The sequence below is a fragment of the Moschus berezovskii genome, chromosome X (assembly GCF_049115385.1).
Source record: "Moschus berezovskii isolate FMDL1 chromosome X, NW_MosBer_1.0, whole genome shotgun sequence".
Classification (NCBI taxonomy): Eukaryota; Metazoa; Chordata; class Mammalia; order Artiodactyla; family Moschidae; genus Moschus; species Moschus berezovskii.
Genome location: NC_142488.1, coordinates 29,491,469 through 29,512,151, shown reverse-complemented (window position 1 = coordinate 29,512,151; position 20,683 = coordinate 29,491,469). Strand labels below are relative to the sequence as shown.

Below are 20,683 nucleotides of genomic sequence, written 5' to 3'. Positions count from 1 at the left end.
AGCTCTTCCTCAGTCCCCTTTTACCACTTGGGAAGCATGATCCCATCCCCGACTCATTGAGGCAAAGAGCCCAGCTCAGGTTCTTTGTGTTGTTTCTTGAGACCGGTAGATTCTAAACTCCTGGTAGCCACTACATACATCCCAGAGCCTATCAGCTTCATGTCTTCAGCCCTGCATACTACTCTGTGTTTCTGTTCCATTGCTGGCCCACAGATCTATGTGTCTTGTTTTCTAAGCTCAGATTTTGCCTTTTGGTTTTGCGTTTTTATATTTTACCTATACCATTGGTCTGTGTTTAAAAGTTTCTAGACTTTGAAACAATTTTCTCCTGATATAAAATACTATCTACTAACTGTAGAAAAATTTAAAAATAATCACCATCAACATTTTTTTAGCATTTTCTTTCATAGTTTGGTAAATGTATGGATGTGAGAGTTGGACTGTGAAGAAGGCTGATCGCCGAAGAATCGATGCTTTTGAACTGTGGTGTTGGAGAAGACTCTTGAGAGTCCCTTATACTGCAAGGAGATCCAACCAGTCCATTCTAAAGGAGATCAATCCTGGATGTTCATTGGAGGGACTGATGCTAAAGCTGAAACTCCAATACTTTGGCCACCTCATGCGACGAGTTGACTCACTGGAAAAGACTCTGATGCTGGGAAAGGTTGGGGGCAGGAGGAGAAGGGGACGACGGAGAATGAGATGGCTGGATGGCATCACCGACTCTGTGGACATGAGTTTGAGTGTACTCCGGGAGTTGGTGATGGACAGGGAGGCCTGGCGTGCTGTGATTCATGGGGTCGCGGAGAGTCAGACACGACTGAGCGACTGAACTGAACTGAAATGTACTTTGTTTATATTTATTTAACTTACTCCCAATTTAGTAACAGTTGAAGGCATTCCCAGATTATTTTTTTTTTCCTTTTAAAAATCCTTACTACCTTTTTTTTAGGGAGGTAATGCATACATATTATCTTTTCAAGAGAAAAAAATGAGAGGAGGAATACTTTCTTGAGGTACATTGTGACTTATTAAATAATCAGAAACAAAAGCAGTATCTTCATGCCTCCAGCCAATGTTTTATGCTCTGGCCATTCTGCCTAGCATCAGCCAAAGAGAGAAAAGCTGTTTAAATTTGTGGGAAATCAATTCCCCATTCAAATCAATGGTGGTGTGTTTTTAATATTTTCTAATATTCAGCTTCTCAGTTACCCTCATCAAATCTCTAATATGGTACTCATGACCATTCTGTGGCCAGTCAGTGTCTTGATGCCATAGAGCATTGAAAGCAAGTCAAACAGACTTAATCCAAGCTCCTTTGGAGACTTTAACCCACATTTCATAGATTTCTGGCTACTCATACAATTCCTGAGGAGTTGTATTTCTCTTTTATATTGCAAGTATTTTAAATCTACCTAGTGAAATTGAATTAGCTATTAAACATCAATTTTACCACAACTTCTTTTAAAAAATATTTAAATCAAACACTCAACAAAAATGGTCAAACACAACTTGCATCCTGAGACAAATTAAGTGAATAATCATCATGAAGTCATGATAATTATTTATGATTTTCATGTTTTTTGGTAGCAAGACATGACTAATTAATGTTTAATATGTGAATCATACCTAAGTTGCCTATTAAGACAGACATGCTAAAATGGCATTGTTCTTTTTAGCTGTGAGTATAGCTGCTGACCTCTACTTAGACAGAACTGGTGTTCCAAACCAAAATCTGTGTCTCTGAGGCCTATGCTCCCTTCATTGCTTTTTAATGGATACACATCAACTTGGAAGTAGGTTCTGGCAGCTTTTCACAGTAATCTAATCTCAGCTCTGTACTCTTCAATATTTCCATCAGTGACTTGGATGAAGATGTAGATAGCATTCTTATCAAATTTGCCAATGACACAAAGCAGAGAGAAATGGCAAACACAGTAGACAAGTATCAGGAGCCAAAAAGATTTCAGCAAATTGGGATGGAAGGCTGAATATTGAAAGGTGAAATGTAAATAGAAGGCACAACATTTGGTTCAAGAGAAAAGTAACATAAAAGACAAAATCCAGCTGACTTAAGACTGGAAACAGGGAGAAGAAGATTCCCTGAGATGAAGAGTTGTGTGCAAAGGTTTGTGGAGAGTGTTTCCATGTATAAGTATGTGACAGCGGTTACACGGGGCAGAAAGAGAAGCTACCCTGCAGTGAATCTGAGGCCTGGGGAGAGTCTAAGGGGAGGTCTGGAATTTGTAGCTCCCTTCAGAGATGTGCTGAATTGAGGCAAGGGAGCTGGGCCTTTGTATTCCAATACCAGCCAGTTACTGGTTCTGGATCACTCTGTGGGAGAGGGCAACTTTGGATAAAACCTACAGTTGAGGGCAATTTCCAGTGAGAGTGGCAGCTGTGAGCTGTTAGCAGCCAGTGATCCCACCGAAAAGGGCATGGGTCTTGGCAGAGCATCAGTGTATATACTACCCAAGCATTGACCGAAAGTGGGTCCCTGGACTAGCAGCATTAGCATCATCTATGAGCTTGCTAGAAATGCAAATATGTGGGTCCTGCCCCAGCCTACTAATTCAGAATCTCTGGGGATGTGGCCCAGAAAACTTTTAACAAGCTGTCCAGGCTCCAGATCATTTCTATGCATATTAAAGTTTGAGAACCACTTCACTGTGTCAACCAAGAACATTCAGAATTGGGAGATAAGATGGGTTTTAGTGACAGTCATCTTTTCTTCTCTCTCTCTCACACACACACTGCAATAGAGCAATAGGAAAGGAAAATTAGGGAGCTGTTAGGCTGAATCAATTCAGGCATGTAATGTAGTCTGAGAACTTATATTTCAATTTAGTAGAGAGAGGAATTCTGTGATCAAACTGTCCAAAGGTGAAAGAAACAGGCTGCCTCTTAAGGTTGTAGAAGTATTCAAGAACAGGCTGGGTAATGCCTTGGTGTGATAATTTCAAGCATCAGGTAGACACATGACTTTGACTTTAGCATCCTGCTCATCACCCTCCCGTGCTTTTCTTCTCTCTTTTTTCCCCCTAAGTGAGTCTCTGCCAGAACTAGTTAACTCAAGAAAGGTTATATGGCTGAAAGGAAAAGTTTAGGCATTATCATGTTAAGTCAAAGTAAACAAACTTCCATAGAACTAATCAGACTTTCATTATACTGTATGAATTATGAATACACAATGTGTGTTTGGGAATGCATGAGGAAAAGGATAGTCTGTATAGCATGCATACATTCTAGAATTTTGTGAAACCAATTTCTCTAGGAGAATCTTTCAGGACACTATAGTAACTGGGACAATACTCAGTACTCAATAAGCATTTATAAGACAGAACACATAGCATGTAGCCCAGGCTGCTGCATGGAGAGCATTTCACTGTAGGTTACCTAAGTAGTACTCTCAAGTGCTATTAGCGCAACTTTTCAGTAGGGTATAAATTTCTAAATTTGCATACCAATCACGGGAAGATGTGTTATTCTACCTTTGGACTCTACACATGCATATTTTCTATTATTCCTTGGATCTATTATTTTCACTTCATATTCTATTAGAAGTTTAGGAACATTGTCATGGGTGGATGGATGGTTAGATAGATGACATAGATATAGATAGGTGGTTAGATAGATAAGGGAGAGGAATCAGAGAGAGAGAAAATGAAAGAAGAGGAGGAAAAGAAGAAAGAAAACAACTATGAAAACAGTGACAGTGATGACAGGGAAAGAGAAAGATCGATTCTCTGGCCCAGCATATTTGAGTCATACTGAATCTTTGTTTTCCTGAAACGTTCCACAGTGAGAATAGAAGGTAAATCATTCAGAAATCACACAAGTAATCTTGGATCCCTTTAGTAAAAGAAGTCTCTCTATTTTAGCAAATAGCGATAAGCAACAGAGTCTAATTGCTGGGATCTGCCAATATGTATTTTTTCCCTGTGAAACAAATTCCATTACCCCTCCTTGATACTCTGTCCTCATCAACATGTTAATGACATGGGACTAACTCTTAGAGGTTTTTTCCCCACACACAAAACATAATCTGCAACCTGCTAATGATTGCATTTAGCCTAATTGTAAGGTTGCCGCTGGTGACAGAAAAATGTGTCCTGGCAGATAGACACTTCTAGAAGCTCAGCCAAGCACTTGGTGTGTGTGAATCAGCCTCTATATACTTCTCACTTGGCAACCATTCCTGATGGAGAGACCCAATCTGCTCTGAGGAGAGGTCAGGGCTGTTCAGTCGAGTACCTGGAGAAGCGCAGTTCTGGCAGGATTTGATAGACCTCTTGGAACGCCAGTGGCTCAGGACACCTTGACCACAAGCCCTTAATCAGAAGGGCAGGGTGGCTTGCTCAGGCTGAGTTCTGCACTCTCTTGTCAAATAACAAGCAAGGAGACAGACATCTTTTCCAATTGCTAGTCCACATTCTAAATGAATATAACATTTCACGCATTTGAGTTCATTGAGTCTGTGTTGCCAATTTCATTATCAAAATATTTATAACTCAGGAAAGGATACTGAGATGCAGAGAGACTATTACTTTCCCAGGTTCAGAACCCCAACATTGTGACAGTTCTGATGCAGAAATTCTTGCATTTTAAGAAAAAGAAGAAAGACTTTTTTTTTCTTTTCCTTATGTTTACACTGAAGTATCATTTGTATGATCTTGGGTTCACTAATTCAGGGGTCCCCAACCTCCAGGATCTAAGGCCTGATGATCTGAGGTGAAGATGATGTAATAATAATAGAAATAATGTGCACAATACATGTAATGAGCTTCATTCAGTTCAGTTCAGTTCAGTCGCTCAGTCTTGTCCAACTCTTTGCGACTCCATGAATCACAGCACGCCAGGCCTCCCTGTCCATCACCAAATCCTGGAGTTCACCCAAACTCATATGCATCAAGTCAGTGATGCCATCCAGCCATCTCATCCTCTGTCGTCCCCTTCTCCTCCTGCCCCCAATCCCTCCCAGCATCAGGGTCTTTTCCAGTGAGTCAACTCTTCTCATGAGGTGGCCAAAGTAATGGAGTTTCAGCTTTAGCATCAGTCCTTCCAATGAACACCCAGGATTGATCTCCTTTAGAATGGACTGGTTGGATCTCCTTGCAGTCCAAGGGACTCTCAAGAGTCTTCTCCAACACCACAGTTCAAAAGCATCAATTCTTCGGCGATCAGCTTTTCTTCACAGTCCAACTCTCACATCCATACATGACCACGGGAAAAACCTTGATTAGATGGACCTTGGTTGGCAAAGTAATGTCTCTGCTTTTGAATATGCTATCTAGGTTGGTCATAACTTTCCTTCCAAGGAGTAAGCATCTTTTAATTTCATGGCTGCAATCAGCATCTGCAGTGATTTTGGAGCCCCTAAAAATAAAGTCTGACACTGTTTCCACTGTTTCCCCATCTATTTCCCATGAAGTGATGCGACCAGATGCCATGATCTTAGTTTTCTGAGTGTTGAGCTTCAAGCCAACCTTTTCACTCTCCTCTTTCACTTTCATCAAGAGGCTTTTGAGTTCCTCTTCACTTTCTGCCATAAGGGTGGTGTCATCTGCATATCTGAGGTTATTGATATTTCTCCTGGCAATCTTGATTCCAGCTTGTGCTTCTTCCAGCCCAGCGTTCCTCATGATGTACTCTGCATAGAAGTTAAATAAGCAGGGTGACAATATACAACCTTGACGTACTCCTTTTCCTATTTGGAACCAGTCTGTTGTTCCATGTCCAGTTCTGACTGTTGCTTCCTGACCTGCATACAGGTTTCTCAAGAGGCAGGTCAGGTGGTCTGGTATTCCCATCTCTTTCAGAATGTTCCACAGTTTATTGTGATCCACACAGTCAGAGGCTTTGGCATAGTCAATAAAGCAGAAATAGTTCTTTTTCTTTAACTCTCTTGCTTTTTCTATGATCCAGAGGATGTTGGCAAATGATAGGTACCTATCTACTAATTGCAAATTATTTTAATATATATTTTACATAAAAGATAGTCCATTTTGAAAGCTCATTTGGAAAATAATTTGGGGGGAGACGTAATTTTTTAAAATATTCACAGTGTGTGTTTATGCCCCTATTTGTAGTCCAAACTGTGACTCTGTTAAATTTTGTGTAGCTTTTTAAAAAAATAATAACAAAATGTCTGTACTTTTTCATTCCTATGAAAACAGGTTTTCCAGAGTTAGTGAACTTAAAATAATTATTGTACAAGTTAGAAAGTTGATTGTTCTTTCCGTCATGTTCATTGCTTTTTCAACACAGCAAAATTGTAAATGTAAACTTCTCCCCTAGAAGATGAGCTGGGCTGCAATTTTCAGCTAATTGGGAGAAGCAGCCCTGAGTTGAGCACTGTCAGGCTGATTTGAGTCTTAAGATATGATGATGATTATTGTGTCAAATGTAATCAAGAACCTGGGCTCTGAACTAACTGAAGGCCTGGCTGTTTTTAATTCAGGTATGTATATGAAGTAGACCTCTGCTTCACTGGTAGTCACAGCTGCCTGTAAAAGCAAGCAATTTTAAAAATACAATTCTGTTCTCTGTGGAGCTGTTAGGATCAGGGATTGGATGCACAGAGGGCAAATATTCTCATTCTGTCCCTTAAAAATTCTATTTATTTTCAGCATAATATCCTCATCTTGAAAGTTCCCTGTAGCTCTGTATCCATGGTTTTCAGCCTCCTCAGATCCAATGCCAACCCCTTTCTTTCTTATAACAAATACTTTGTAACACCTTCTTTATAGTCATTTAAAGTCATTAAAATTTATAGATAATATATCCTACCTATAGACACTTTAAAAATGATATTTTGACTTTAACTTTTAAGAGAAATATGAGTCATTTATAATAAAATAATATGTATTTCAGTATGGAGCAATTCAGTCAGGATCACACTAGAACACAAGTGAAGGTTTTAGTTGACTACACTGTGAATGAAATATCAACCATTATGGAGTGACACTAGTGTGTTGTATATGGACTCAAATACTGTGAGTGGCATTGACCATCCATAGTGTAATTTTCCAAAATGCTAAACAACTTTTAACAAAGTCCATAACAGCACTAGGTAAAATTTTCCTTGGGTTTTCATGGCAGTTGGGCTTCCCTAGTAGCTCAGCTGGTAAAGAATTTGCCTGCAATGCAGGCAACCTCAGTTTGATTCCTGGGTTGGGAAGATACCCTGGAGAAGGGAATGGCTACCCACTCCAGTATTCTGGCCTGGAGAATACCATGGATTGTATAGTCCATAGGGTCACAAAGAGTTGGACATGACTGAGTGACTTTCACTTTCACTTCAGTTCCTTTTCTGAAAATTCCAATGTCTACTACAATCTTGACAAAAGTACTTTATATATGTATGTAAAATTGAGTTAAGTTTTAGGTCCAGGTGTTTAAAAGCAGGGTCTTACCCTACATGAGTGTCTAGTCAGACATTCAGAAGTATTGTAGGGGAGCTTCCCTGGTGGTCCAGTGATTAAGGCTCTGCACTTCCAATGCAGGGGGTGTGGATTTGATCTCTGGTGGTAGAACTAAGATCGTATATGCTGTGGGGTGAAGCCGAAAGGAAATAGAAAAGTACTGTGGGACGTGGGACAGTGTTTTGTTCATGGAGTCTACCATCTGTAGCCCCTCCCCATGGAATGCCAGTAGCACTCTTCAAGCACTCTGTTAATCAAAACTGTCCCTCAGTTTCCAGAAAGCCTCTGTTGTGTTGTCTGTAAAATTTTGTTAAATATTTTTTCATGATGAGAACTGATCTATTGATTAATGAAATAACAATATTCTCTGAGAACCTAACCTCTTTCTTGATGATCCAGTTGCAATTTTATATGACTAATGAAATCAGCAAACATTTAAGATCTGCTTGATTGTCTAGAAAAGTCTTTAAATATTTTGTGACTATCATTGCAGTTAAAATCTATTTCCACCATCTTTAGTAAATGCCCTGGTCTCTACAAAAGGGTGATGATGACATTCCTCTCAGAGCTATGTTAGTTACCTTCTAAGTAGATGTTGACAAATGCGGTTGAATTCTTTGTTAAAATCACAGGGGATATTACTGTAGCTACCATGATGAATGCTTCTTAGATGGAGGCTGTGAGAGAAATATGAACCCATTTCTTAAAGAGACTAATCAGGTAATTTAGTAAAACAAATACACACACAATCAGTTTTGGGGGAAAAAAATCTATATTACCTATATGTTTGAAGCAAAAAAAAATTTTCATTGAAGAATTTTCTTCAATGGGTAAGCAAAATGCAGCCATCTATTTGAATTTCATCAGGCATTTGAAAGATTCTCTCATTATATTCCTATGACTAAGTTGGAGAAATACTGATTAGATGCAAGGCAAATTGGATGGTTTAGCAACCATTTCATGCTTTTATACAAAGAATGTACATTAATGGGTCAGTACCAGGAGTTCTCTGGTGGTCCAATGGTTAGGACTTGGCACTTTCACTTCTGGGGGCCCAGGTTCGATCCCTGGTCTGGAATTAAGATTTTAAAGAAAAGGAAAAAAAAAAGATTAGTGTTAAGCGGCAAGGGAAGATCTCTGGTGCTGTGCTATAGTGTTCTACTCTCATCCCTGACAAACTGAATGTTTTTTTAAAAGTAGATGAACACTTCCTTTGATTGAGTAATTAATTAGTTGGCCACACCACACAGTTTGCAGGATCTTAGTTTCTCAACCAGGGGTTGAACTCAGGCCCAAAGCAGTGAAAGCATGGAATCCTAAGCACTGGGCAGGCAGGGAATTCCCATGCTGGATGTTTTTGTTAGAACCTGAATGGAGCTACAGAGAGGGCTTCCATTCAAATCTATGAATGATGCAAAACAGGGAAGGGAGGAGTATGTTGGCTGACAGAGCCAAATGGATGCTTGGACAAGATGACTTTTTTGTCCCTTTCAGTACATGTTATCTCTAGACCAGGCTCACACTTATAGGCTATCAGAAAATTTGCCAAAGCAATGGATTCATTTTGACAGAAGTTATTGTTTGCTTTGCCCTCTGTTTTTGCAATGCACTTAAAAATATATTGGATTAACATTCCTTGCAGGAGTATATTTTTTTTTCAAAAAATAAATTGTTTTCATGTAAGAGTAGCAGAAATTCAGTCATTGACAATCAAATGTGACATGTTGCCCAGTGAAATAGCCTACCATTTCACTTTCACTGCTAATTAAAAAATTGATGAAAGATATATGCTCCAAAGATTTAAAATCCGTGCTTCTACAAAGGGAAACATAATTTTGGTCACAGGATTGCTTATTCTTATTTTTAAACATATTAGTTTTAACTGAGTGATAGTCTATTATACAATCAATTCTACTATAACAAGAGATATCCACAAGTTCTGAGGTTCAATTGAAATAGTATAGGTGAAAGTAATGTATAAACTTTAAAATTCTATGCAAATATAAACTATTATTCAATAAATTCACATCAAGAAATAATTACTATTGGGGAACACATGTACACCCGGGGCAGATTCATGTCAATGTATGGCAAAACCAATATAATAATGTAAAGTAATTAGCCTCCAATTAAAATAAATAAATTAAAAATAAAATATCAAAAAAAACCCCAAGAAATTGGGACATTCTCACTTTTAGAAGCTATGCCTGGTTCATAGTAGGCTCATTGACTTTAATTTGGTTTATTGAGTGTCTATTAAATACTGGGAACTGTGGGGCAAAGCCTTGTGTCCAGGGATTTACAAAATGTTGATGTTGATGGATGATGAGGATAAAGATATGGAGGCATTTTGTAAGCGATATATTCATAAATAAGAGGATTCTTAAAAGCATGTGCAGCTCTCAGAGTGATTCCTTTACTGTTATAGTTTTAATTGAAAAAATAAATCATTAATGTTTTACTATTCTTCATAAATTTGAATTGATCAGTATATTCTAAATTATCAATTATCAATATATTCTAAATTATCTAGTTCTTTTAAATGTAGCTTCTCCCCATAATAATTAATAGTGAGAAAGCAGGAAACTTTAAATCTTTATTTTGATCATCCATTTTAATTAGCTCAAGTTATTTGTAATCCTACAAGTCTTGTAAATCATATCTGAGTCATTAAAAGGATTCAAAATGAAAAGAGCAAGGACAATTCTTTTAGAATCTACCAAGACAGAGTCACTTTGAGAGATTAATTCATTTCTCAACTGGTCTTATTAAAATATATTTATTTTACCATAAAATTTCTAGGAAAGAACGTGTGAAGTGTTTGGTGTTCTTGTTAGATATTTCTAGTATAAAACATTTCTCAAAGATACAGATTTATGGATAATTTCTGTATAATTAGCAAACATTTACTAAGTTGCCGTTATGAGAAGGTCACAACTGTATGTATTATAATTTTCTTTTATTTCATAAGAATATAAATATTTTATTACTGCCCACAATCCCCTCTTTTAAAATGTTAGAATCCTCCAACCTACTTCAAATCCAATGTGCAATATTCATTTTAATAGTTTTCTTAGATGGCAACTGAAGATGATAAGCAAAGGAATAATCTTTTTTTGTCTTCACACAAATGTACACCATAATCCAAATTCTTATAATAATCACAGAAAGCAAGGAGCTTTTGAAAATAGGACTATGGAAGGACTGACGCTGAAGCTGAAACTCTAATACTTTGGCCACCTGATGCGAAGAACTGACTCCTTGGAAAAGACCCTGGTGCTGGGAAAGATTGAAGGTGGGAAAAGAAGGGGACAGCAGAGGATGAGATAGTTGGATGGCATCACCAAATCGATGGACATGAGTTTGAGTAAACTCTAGGAGTTGGTGATGGACAGGGAAGCCTGGCATGCTGCAGTCCATGGGGTCACAAAGAGTCGGACATGACTGAGCGACTGAACTGAACTGAATATCCTTTGTATTTACCTCACAGGGAGACTGGCAAATGTACCTTGAGATGTAAAGTCAGAGCAGACTAGATGTTTCACGTTTTGTCACTTACTCTGGTAACTTGCCCAGCCTCTCAGAAAATCATTTCTCATCTATAAAATGTTGCTGATAATAACAACCTGCCCCATTAACCTCATCAAGTTGTTTAACATATCAAAGAAGAAGATATATGTGGAAAAACTTGAAAACTAAAGAGCATTGTTTTAGTGCAAAATACTATGGCAATACATGTTGAATTTAAAGGACTCTCAAAAGTGCATTATTAACCACAAGAGAGTGCTGAGTGAGGAACTAGGTAATAAAAGTCACAAATATTTAGAGACTATAACTTGAAGTTCATATCAGGAATTATGAAAATCATTCATATTTCTGAATTCCATTGAGAGACCTCTACTGTAAGTTCACATAATCAGCTGATATGTTTTTAACCCCTTCTTTCCTTTTAAAGGGAATCTGCTGTATGTTTGCCTTTTGATGATAGAAAACTGAACCAACTTGCCCTGCTGTCTTCTGAATGTTATATAACAACATCTACTGTTCTCTTTTTCTCTAAGATATTGAGGATGTGAATGTATATTTGTTTGACTGCAGTCTAATGAGACTTCCAAGAGATGATCTTTTAAACTGGTTTCTATCCTAGCTTTCATATATCCTTTTAGAAGAGAAGAAAGCTCCTCAGTCTAGCTTATCAAAACAGGAAAATACATCTTTTAAAGAGATTAATACTACATGTGACCAAAATAGACTTAAAGATTCACATTATACAAATCAGAGAGAGTTTATTAAGAGTAGAAATTGTATCCGGTTATAAACCCAACCCTAATCTAAGTTTATATTCTTCTGGATGGCAGTATCAATGTACATTTTTTCTAAATGTCTTTTACAGTGCTATAATTAAACTTCTTCAAAATAGTACCTTAAGGTATTGTATCAGTAAAAATATATATATAAAATACAGATCTTAGACTAAAGAATGTTAATCTCTTTGTTAATATTCCAAGGTAGGAAATATATATGTATATATATGTATGTATCTTGAATAATACTTGCTCATAATATTTTGTATATTTTTATCAAATTTTCTCAGTGATAAATGTCTGAAACACAAGTCAAATGAAGTGAGTAATGCAAAGAACAGTACAAAGTACATTTTTACTGCTGTCTCCTAATTTCTTTTAAGAAATATCCCATTACTTTTGGAAAAAGTATGTAATTATGCTTGTTTCCCTAACGATATATTATGCAAATCTCAATTTTTAAAATGCCCATAGAGTGAAAAAATAAGAGTTGGAATGTGTATTTTAAAATTTTTTACATGCTTGCCAATACCTATATTCTCTTTCCATCCAAAGATAAAGTCCAGGTGATTTTTTTTTTCACTAAAATGTCTGTATTTTTTAAGAAAATAGCTGGCTTCAAATCTGTGGTTTATCTTTAGAGAACTAATCTTTTTTCCATGCAAGTATGTTGCTTCTGCACATAAAAAGTCATCCTGTGTTGTCTGGGGCGACGAAAAGATGGGAATGAGTTTTCTGAGAAGTAATCAGCAATACTTTGGGAACATTTTGGTCATAGTTTCCAATTAACTCTGAAGAGTTTGAGTAATTTAGTACCAGACCTCAGGAGAGAGGGGATAAAGACCTCTTTGATGCATATGTCGGTGAATGGCAAACCAGCAAATTTGCATTGAAAATGGATTTTTTTGTTTGTTTGTTTTGAAACAGAGACCAGCTAGATCTTCCTACTGCAGTTGGAGTGATAGAATATCTTTACATGTGTGGGTTCCCTCTCAGTAGGTTTCTGTGTATTGCAGTGATGGCTCTATGGTAAAATAACAAAGAGATGAATTTTTGCTCCAAAACGAAGGCCAGGATTCAGTGGCATAAACTTTCCAGCACTTCCTTTCTTTTATGACTTCAGTGAATATATCAGAGAGGAGTGGACACTAATATCCATTTTCAAATTAGAAAACTGTCTTTTTCAGAATTCAATACTTGAACTATAATCCTAATTCCACCACTTCCTTGGGTTCAACTTTGGGAAAGTCATTGTGGTTCTCTCAGAATCAGTCTTCCTAACAGCAAAATGAAACTAGCAATGACCTATGAGATATATCTAAAAGGTTTCTGATTGTTATGAAAATCAATTCAATTAGGCAGACTTTTGTTGAGCATCCATTGCTGTATTTTGAGATAAAGCCCAGTGATGATCCCCACTTCCTTTCATAAGAAAAGGGGAAAAAAAAGTGTTGAAAAAAGATAGATTTATCACTTGTTAAGGAAATTGACATAGAAGTTCATGAATACGGTGTGATGCATATTATATTCAAGCTACTGTTAGGGAATCCAGATGAACTACAACCTGAATCATATTGTCAGTTCAGTTCAGTCACTCAGTCATGTCCGACTCTTTGTGACCCCATGGACTGCAGCGCGCCAGGCTTCCCTATCCATCACCAACTCCCAGAGCTTGCTCAAACTCATGTCCCAAACTCATGTCATGAATCATATTGTAACTATAGGTAAATGTCTAAATAGCGGTCTCCTCCACCAGACTTGATTGTGTTAAATGTCAAAGTGCACGTCCATGTCTCACTAACTTTAGTGTCACCAACACCATGCATGAATCCTGGCACATAATGCATGTAGATGAGGTGCATGCATCACCTAATGCACGAGTTGTTGGTAGGCATGAGATTCAGGTTTAAAGATAACCTGTATGGAAGTTGAAGTCAGTGGGAAAGAACGAAACATCCAAATGGAAGCATATGAAGAAAACAAACATACTGTAGGTAGAAAAAAAAAAGGGGGAGGTTAACTTATGAAATGGTGAGAGAATAAATCTGAACATACTTTTAAAATTTTTGAAGAGTTCTGTAGATATCAGATTTTAAATTTATTTTCTGTGCTAGCTTAGAGCCTTCATCTCATACTCAGTGTCAATAGTTACATTAAAGGAACGGAATATTTTTCTCACTTTAGAGTTCAGTAACAGTGGAGAAAAGAGAAACATTCTCTCGGTTGCCAGAACCCTTCTGGGTCATCTATCTAAGTAGATATTTTCCAAAGACACATAAAGTCATAGTCTTAGAATTATTGCTAGAAATGGAACTAATAGGATCCTGGCCCAAGTATTCTTGAAGGATTTTGCTTAGATTCATGCTTTTCATTAGTGCACATTGCCAATAGAATTGCTGGAGATTAAAAGGAATCCTTTCTACAAACTACTGTATAGCCATAGGTAATAAAATTCTAGCTGCCTCGTGAAAATACAATACAGACTTATTTTTTAAACAAAAGGAGAATTAATTCGTTGGCTAGCAAACCAGTAGAATCTGTTATGATCACAGAGAATTTGAACTTCAGGTTAACTCTGGTTCTATGAGTAGTGTTTGGCCTAAAGTCCAAGTGCTTGCTGCTAAGGTACTCATTTTCTCTGATCTATATCTAACAAACAAACAAACAAACAAAAAAACCACATCATCCTGTAATACTTTCCCTAAAACTATCATAGGAAATGATAGTTGTTAAAGTGCAAATAAACCAGGAAGGAAAGATTGAAAGTGTTTTATTTGGTTGCTGCTGCTGCTAAGTTACTTCAGTCGTGTCCAACTCTGTGCGACCCCATAGACAGCAGCCCACCAGGCTCCCCTGTCCCTGGGATTCTCCAGACAAGAACACTGGAGTGGGTTGCCATTTCCTCCTCCTGATAATACCAGGACACAGATGAAAATGTTACTTAACAGAAGACCAAGTGGTGTGAATTTCCCCAGTTGGTCACACTTTCAGAAACATCTGGGAAAAATATCAGATTGAGCCTTTTTTTCTCCAAAAAATATTCAATGTGTTTGTTTCTGTTTGGTTATATATAATGTGTGTGTATATGTATTTGTGTGTGTGTATAATCATTTAATACAGTGCAGTGATGAACTATCATCCCTGAATGTGTCTAATCATGGAATATTGTCCATATATTAATTAAGCTCTTCAGCCTTACCTTGGAAAGTCATAGGCTTCCCTTTTTTCTTTTGCTTTTTATGTATTAGGTTGACCCATAACAAATTAGTGATTTTCAACTAAGAAAAAAAATCTGGAGTCTTAGAGATTTATTCAGAGATACCATGGTGTGGGTGTGGGTGTAAGTGTATGTGTGTGAAGGATCAAGGTATACTCTGATTGCCTCATTGATAATCAGTTCTTGAAAAGAAAGTGGAGATGCTGAAGACATGCCTTCTGTGATTTTTCCCCTTTATGCAGACTTGTGTAGGTGGGGGGTTGTACTAAACTTTATAGCTCCAACATGTTGTCCTTTCAGTAGATTCTTGCTTCTAACTGGTGATAATGCCTCATCTACAGATCTCCTTAAAGGGCACCCAAAGGTATAGTAGCTCTTCAGGCTCAATTGCTGAGTATGAGAATCCTCCATCCTGTCTCCTTTCGTGACCACAATCTGTGCAAGTGGTTGTATATTTCTCCACATACATTTTTTAACAAGTATATTTTTCAAAGTTTTATTTAATATGACAATTCAACAGGTCAAGTTCCCCAGAAGTCAGATTCTGAGAAAGTGATTAATGTGTAGGAATTTCTTTCTTTCTTTTTTTTGTAGAGTGCTCTCAGGATGAATACCTGTGAGAGAAGAAAGGGAAAGAAGCAGGATAGGGCAGAAGGAGAAGCTGGGCTTCAATTCATTTGTAACCTCAATATTGACTGATCCTCCTCCCCTTCCCTCCCCTCCAGAATTGTCCAAAGCTGGAGCAGGGGCTAGACTTTTATAAAAAGTCCACATATTAACCAGTCATTGGAGGCAACCTGCCTGCATCCAGCAGCTTTCCCAGGAGTTATAGCAAAACACGTTGCTGCTTAGTCACTCAGTCATGTCTGACTCTTTGTGACCCACCCCATGGACTGCAGCAGGCCAGGCCTCCCTGTCCCTCACTGTCTCCCGGCTGTTTTCACAAGTTCATGTCCATTGAATCAGTGATGCTATACAACCATCTCATTCTCTGCTTCCCTCTTCTCCTTTTGCCTTCAGTCTTTCCATACTGTTCATGGGGTTCTCGCAGCAAAATTACTGGAATGGTCTTCCATTCTCTCCTCCCCTAGACCACATTTTGTCAGAACTCTCCACTATGACCTGTCTGTCTCAGGTGACCCTGCATGGCATGGCTCATAGCTTCAGTGAGTTAAGCAAGCAAAACGTACTTCAGTTCTGAAAGAGAGGTCTGGACATCCCAGCACAGCATCCACTACACCAGTAGTTCTCAAAGCTTGGTCTCTCCAGCATCAGTGATGCTCAAACTTGAGCATATATCAGAATCGCCTGGAAGACTTATTAAAATACAGCTCACTGGACTCCACACAGAATTTCTGGTTCACCAGGTCTAGGGTGTGGCTTGACAACTGGCATTTCTAAGTTCTCAGCACTGATACTGCTGGGCTATGGAACATACTTTGAGAACCACTGTACCACACTGCCTGTATTTACCTATGGAGAATGGTGTACGGTGCCCTTATGAACAGAAATAAAACCTTTTGAAGTCAGCATCCCATTCCATATGCCATCAAATTCTCAGCTTTTTTTGTGCATTCTATACCTGGACTTGCTGATAACTAAACTTTGTTATGTAAAAAAGTACTTAACTGATGCAGTAAATTATATTTGTAAAACATTATTACTATTTTATGATAATCTGGTCATTGTTACTTTTAAAGTTCAAGCCAAATTTTCTCCAGGGCCCATAATTTGATAACCTGGATATTATCATTAAAAAATAATCTATTTCAAGGTCTTTAGTTTTGTTCAAGGAAATTTTTTTATTGCTTTATGATTCTCATTGGTACATTTTCTATTTATCGTAGAAGTCATTTAAAGGCATACAATTATGGAAAATTTTAAAGTATGGTATATATTCAGAACTATTTTGAATGCACAAATATGGCATACAAATACCTTTGACTCATCTAGTCTAGACTTAGCACAATTAAAATTTAAGAATTCAGTGTACAAAGATAGATCTCAGGAAAAAGGATGCAGCCTTAAATCTCCCACACAAGCCAGAGGTAACAGTCTCACCTCTGATTGAAGAGATTTTCTGCCATTGCTGCCACTGAATTTTGTCTAACATATTTCCAAATTGGAAAATATTCAACCCGATGTTGTCAATATTTCAGGCCACAAGGGTGTCGTTTAGGAAAACGGTACCTTACTGTCCTGAAAGAGTTACTGCTCTTCCCTAAGGGCCTAATTTACAAAGCAGCGAACTTGGTGGTAGGATTGGGCTGGAAATCTCATTGTCTCGGTAGAACACTTTCATCTGATTTATGTGCATCACATTTTCCAAATAACTCTTGGAAAGTTATTTACTAGTTACTTTCTCTGGAAGCCAAGGGTAAGTGGTGTTTCTCTTTAAGGTTAGAGAAGCTGGGATGCATCAAGTACAGCTCATCATGATGATGAAGCTGATAATAAAATGCGCAGTATCTAATTCTCTGCCATGAGGGAGTTTCACACTGCCCCTTTTATTTTGTGTGACTTTGGAGTATGTTAGAAAATACATCAGTGTCTAACCCTGCATTTGTCTCCTGAAATGTGACAGCTTATTTCTATGCCAAATTTGGAGCTGGAGGTAGAGTAAATCTTAGTGATTTCTAGTGTACAAGTCAACCTAAAATATTAGCTAGCACTGGCTGAAATTGCCCCATTTGTTAGTCAGAAATGGTCAAACGTTAGCAATTACACAGGCTTCAACCTGTATGTTGTATGTTTCACACCAGATTATAACATTATGTTTCTCAGTGTTGTCACAACGGTTCTGAATTTTTAAATCATAATAAACAAATAAATAAATAATAAAAGTTACTTTGCTCTTTCTCCCTGCATTGATAGTTTGTCTGGAAACTAAATAAGCAAGGAACCAGCAGTTCAGGCTAGCCCTTGAACTCCACGAGGTTTAACTGATTTGCCCAACCAGAGCACCAGGCTACCTTTCAGTTGTTTCTGTATTCAAGTTTATTTAGGAGTTGATAAATAGCTTAGTGCAATGCTTCCTTTTTTCCAGTTGCTGCACCCTCATAAACCTATTCTCCCCTCCACCAGTTAATGCAGACAGAAGATTTTTATCCAGTATGAGCACCAAAACTACACTGTGGAAGACTGTATGCTCAGCAAAAACCTCACCCATGATGAATAAACAGCTCTTCCGGGGGCTTTGCTGCCGCTGGCTCGGCAGGAGTTGTTTATTGCCTGGTTTGCACATCCCATGATAAAGTTGCTGCTGAAATAAATTGCAGTTTTGCATAATTATTGACAATCACATCTTAACAAGCAGTGTGTATCATATTCAAGTGTTCAGTTGTTTTTAAATCCATTTTTAGCTTATGTTGAATCCCAGAAAGTGTTTGTGTAGTAATAGAAGGCAAATATGACATTTAAATAGAGTACTAATTTCCTTATTGCAAAAAAAATTTACCTGAATCTTTTTAGATGGGGCTGTTACTGACTGCCTCAGGCAATTTACCTTCCCAAGTTATTATTATGTAGATGTTTGCTGAGGGCATCCGTGTGTGTATCCACAATACATGCATTATATATATTGTCAGAAAATATGAATAGCTCTTTTGTGGATTTTTGTGTCATTAGGGAATTTGATTCATTCCTTCTATAAGATTAAAGAAATGAGAATGGAATGTAGGCATAGGGAATTCACATTTTTGAGCAACTATGTGACTTATAATGTGTGAGGCACTCAGCTTCACACACGTTGCATTTTCAGTCTCATCAATACAACAATATGTATTGCAGATGAGAAATCAGAGAGGTTAAATAACTTACATCACACTCAGTGGAGGACTCAGGGATTTGAACCCAGTGTGTCTGGATTTTAAGCTCCACTTTTTCCATTACCCGTAAAATTTTTCTTTTGGAAAATATTCTTAGTTGTATGGCCATCAGGTGATGCAAAAGGAAGCTAATACAATAGTTAGAACACGCTGATGTTATGCGGATTACATTTTGCACAATGTTTGCTATGAAATATGTAGTTTTTCTACTTCTTAATCTTTTTGTTCCCTTTTGCTCTACAGTCCCCTTCTCCTTCTTCCTCCAGTGTTCAACTTTCCATTGTAGGTTTGCATTTCTCCTGGCCTATTTAATCATGGTTTCCTGCCTCAGGTGACAGTAAAGATAAGCATGGTAGATTTTAGGGTTTTATCTATAGAGGTTAGTTTCAACTTTTGCCGCATATTAAAAGAAAATTTCAAAATTGACCAGCCAAAAATAAGATGATTTTTAAAACAAAGATTTTTTTGAAATTTAACTTTCAAAAGTCTAAAAGTCCAAATACACACACACACACACACACACACTCACACACGTGCGCGCGTGCCCATGCTACTCTAGTGGTTGATGCTTTCAAGTGGAATTTTAGCAGCCACTCATATTTGTTGCAGTGTTACAATTTAGTCCCTTTGATTTTGCTCTTTTTGTGGGATTCACTGGCTGCACCATTCTGATAATTGAGGATAATTGCATCTGGACATTTGTTCCTTTGCAGAGTGAGTGAGCGTGAAACTGCTCTGGAAGAAACTCATAGATTACTGCAACAGTTTCCCCTGGACTTGGAGAAGTTTCTTGCCTGGCTTACAGAAGCTGAAACAACTGCCAATGTCCTGCAGGATGCCACCCATAAGGAAAGGCTTCTGGAAGACTCCAAGGGAGTAAGAGAGCTGATGAAACAATGGCAGGTAAGACAAGCGTTTCTACTTTTATAACTTGTGAATTCAGCCAAAGAATCCTCAGCATCTGTCCTTGTAGTTGATATGCCGTGGACAAAAATAGTGGTTTTATGTGGCCTTATGTATTTAGGCTTTTGGACTAGAAAAAGAAAGAGGGAGAAGCAAAACATCATTTTTTATTTCATTTAACACCCCAGTCTTCTAAATAGTATGTGATTTTGACCAGGAAAAATTTGCGCATGAAGCTGGAGCTTTGATAAGAAGAAACTTTGCTCAGAGAAAAAGAATTAGGGGTTGGTTTATTAAATTTGAAAAAGTTGCCATTTTTGAGTGTTTATTTAATATTTTACAGGAAAAGCATCTGTATGAATTGTCTGTTTTATTTAGCGTTGCTAACTGAATCAGTTTCCCTTCATTACTTTCCAATACATTTTGAAATGTTAATCTGGCCTTTTGTAGCTTTCCTCCTAACATAATCTGTGAAAATAAAAACGAGATGGCTAACTTTGTCATAGTTAATGATCACACAATTTTCAGACAGTTGTTTTTCCTAGAAACAAAAATCATTGCTATAAAATTTCATATGCATAAACAGCAAAAACAGAAGTTTCAGGTTGTTTTATTTACTTGAAATCTTGGTGTGAATCATATTCTATAGTTCAGGAAAGCTCCTGATATTTAAATACTTTGGGGACATGATAGAGTTTTCCTGACTTATTGGAGTTTTGTTATGTAGAGTTGAGTTTTCCGACTTGAAATAAGAACTTTACTAGTACCACAAAGAAACTTTGGAGTATTTGAATGATATGATCCATTTTTAGGACTAACTTCAGTTTTTTAATACTTTAAAATTATGGCAAAAGAAGTGATAGTGTATTCCAGGTTGAAAAATAATTCCAAAATCAAATCATAGTAAGGAAAGTTTCTTCTCCTCCCTCTCCTTGTTCTTCTTTTCTTCTGTTTTGATACGAGAGCTGATCTCCTTTGTATATAGAGTAGATGACAGTGGCAATTTAT

At 37.4% G+C, this 20,683-nt stretch overlaps 1 protein-coding gene across 6 annotated transcripts in view; it reads left to right on the top strand.

Moving 5' to 3' along the window:
- Positions 1 to 20,683, top strand: part of DMD (dystrophin) — a 2,246,075-nt gene that overhangs the window by 1,680,927 nt on the left and 544,465 nt on the right. For all 6 annotated transcript variants that reach the window (XM_055393453.2, XM_055393450.2, XM_055393451.2 and 3 more), the window contains one exon: positions 19,486 to 19,675. In XM_055393453.2, coding sequence (XP_055249428.2) covers positions 19,486 to 19,675 — 190 coding nt within the window. The remainder of the gene's footprint in view (positions 1 to 19,485; positions 19,676 to 20,683) is intronic.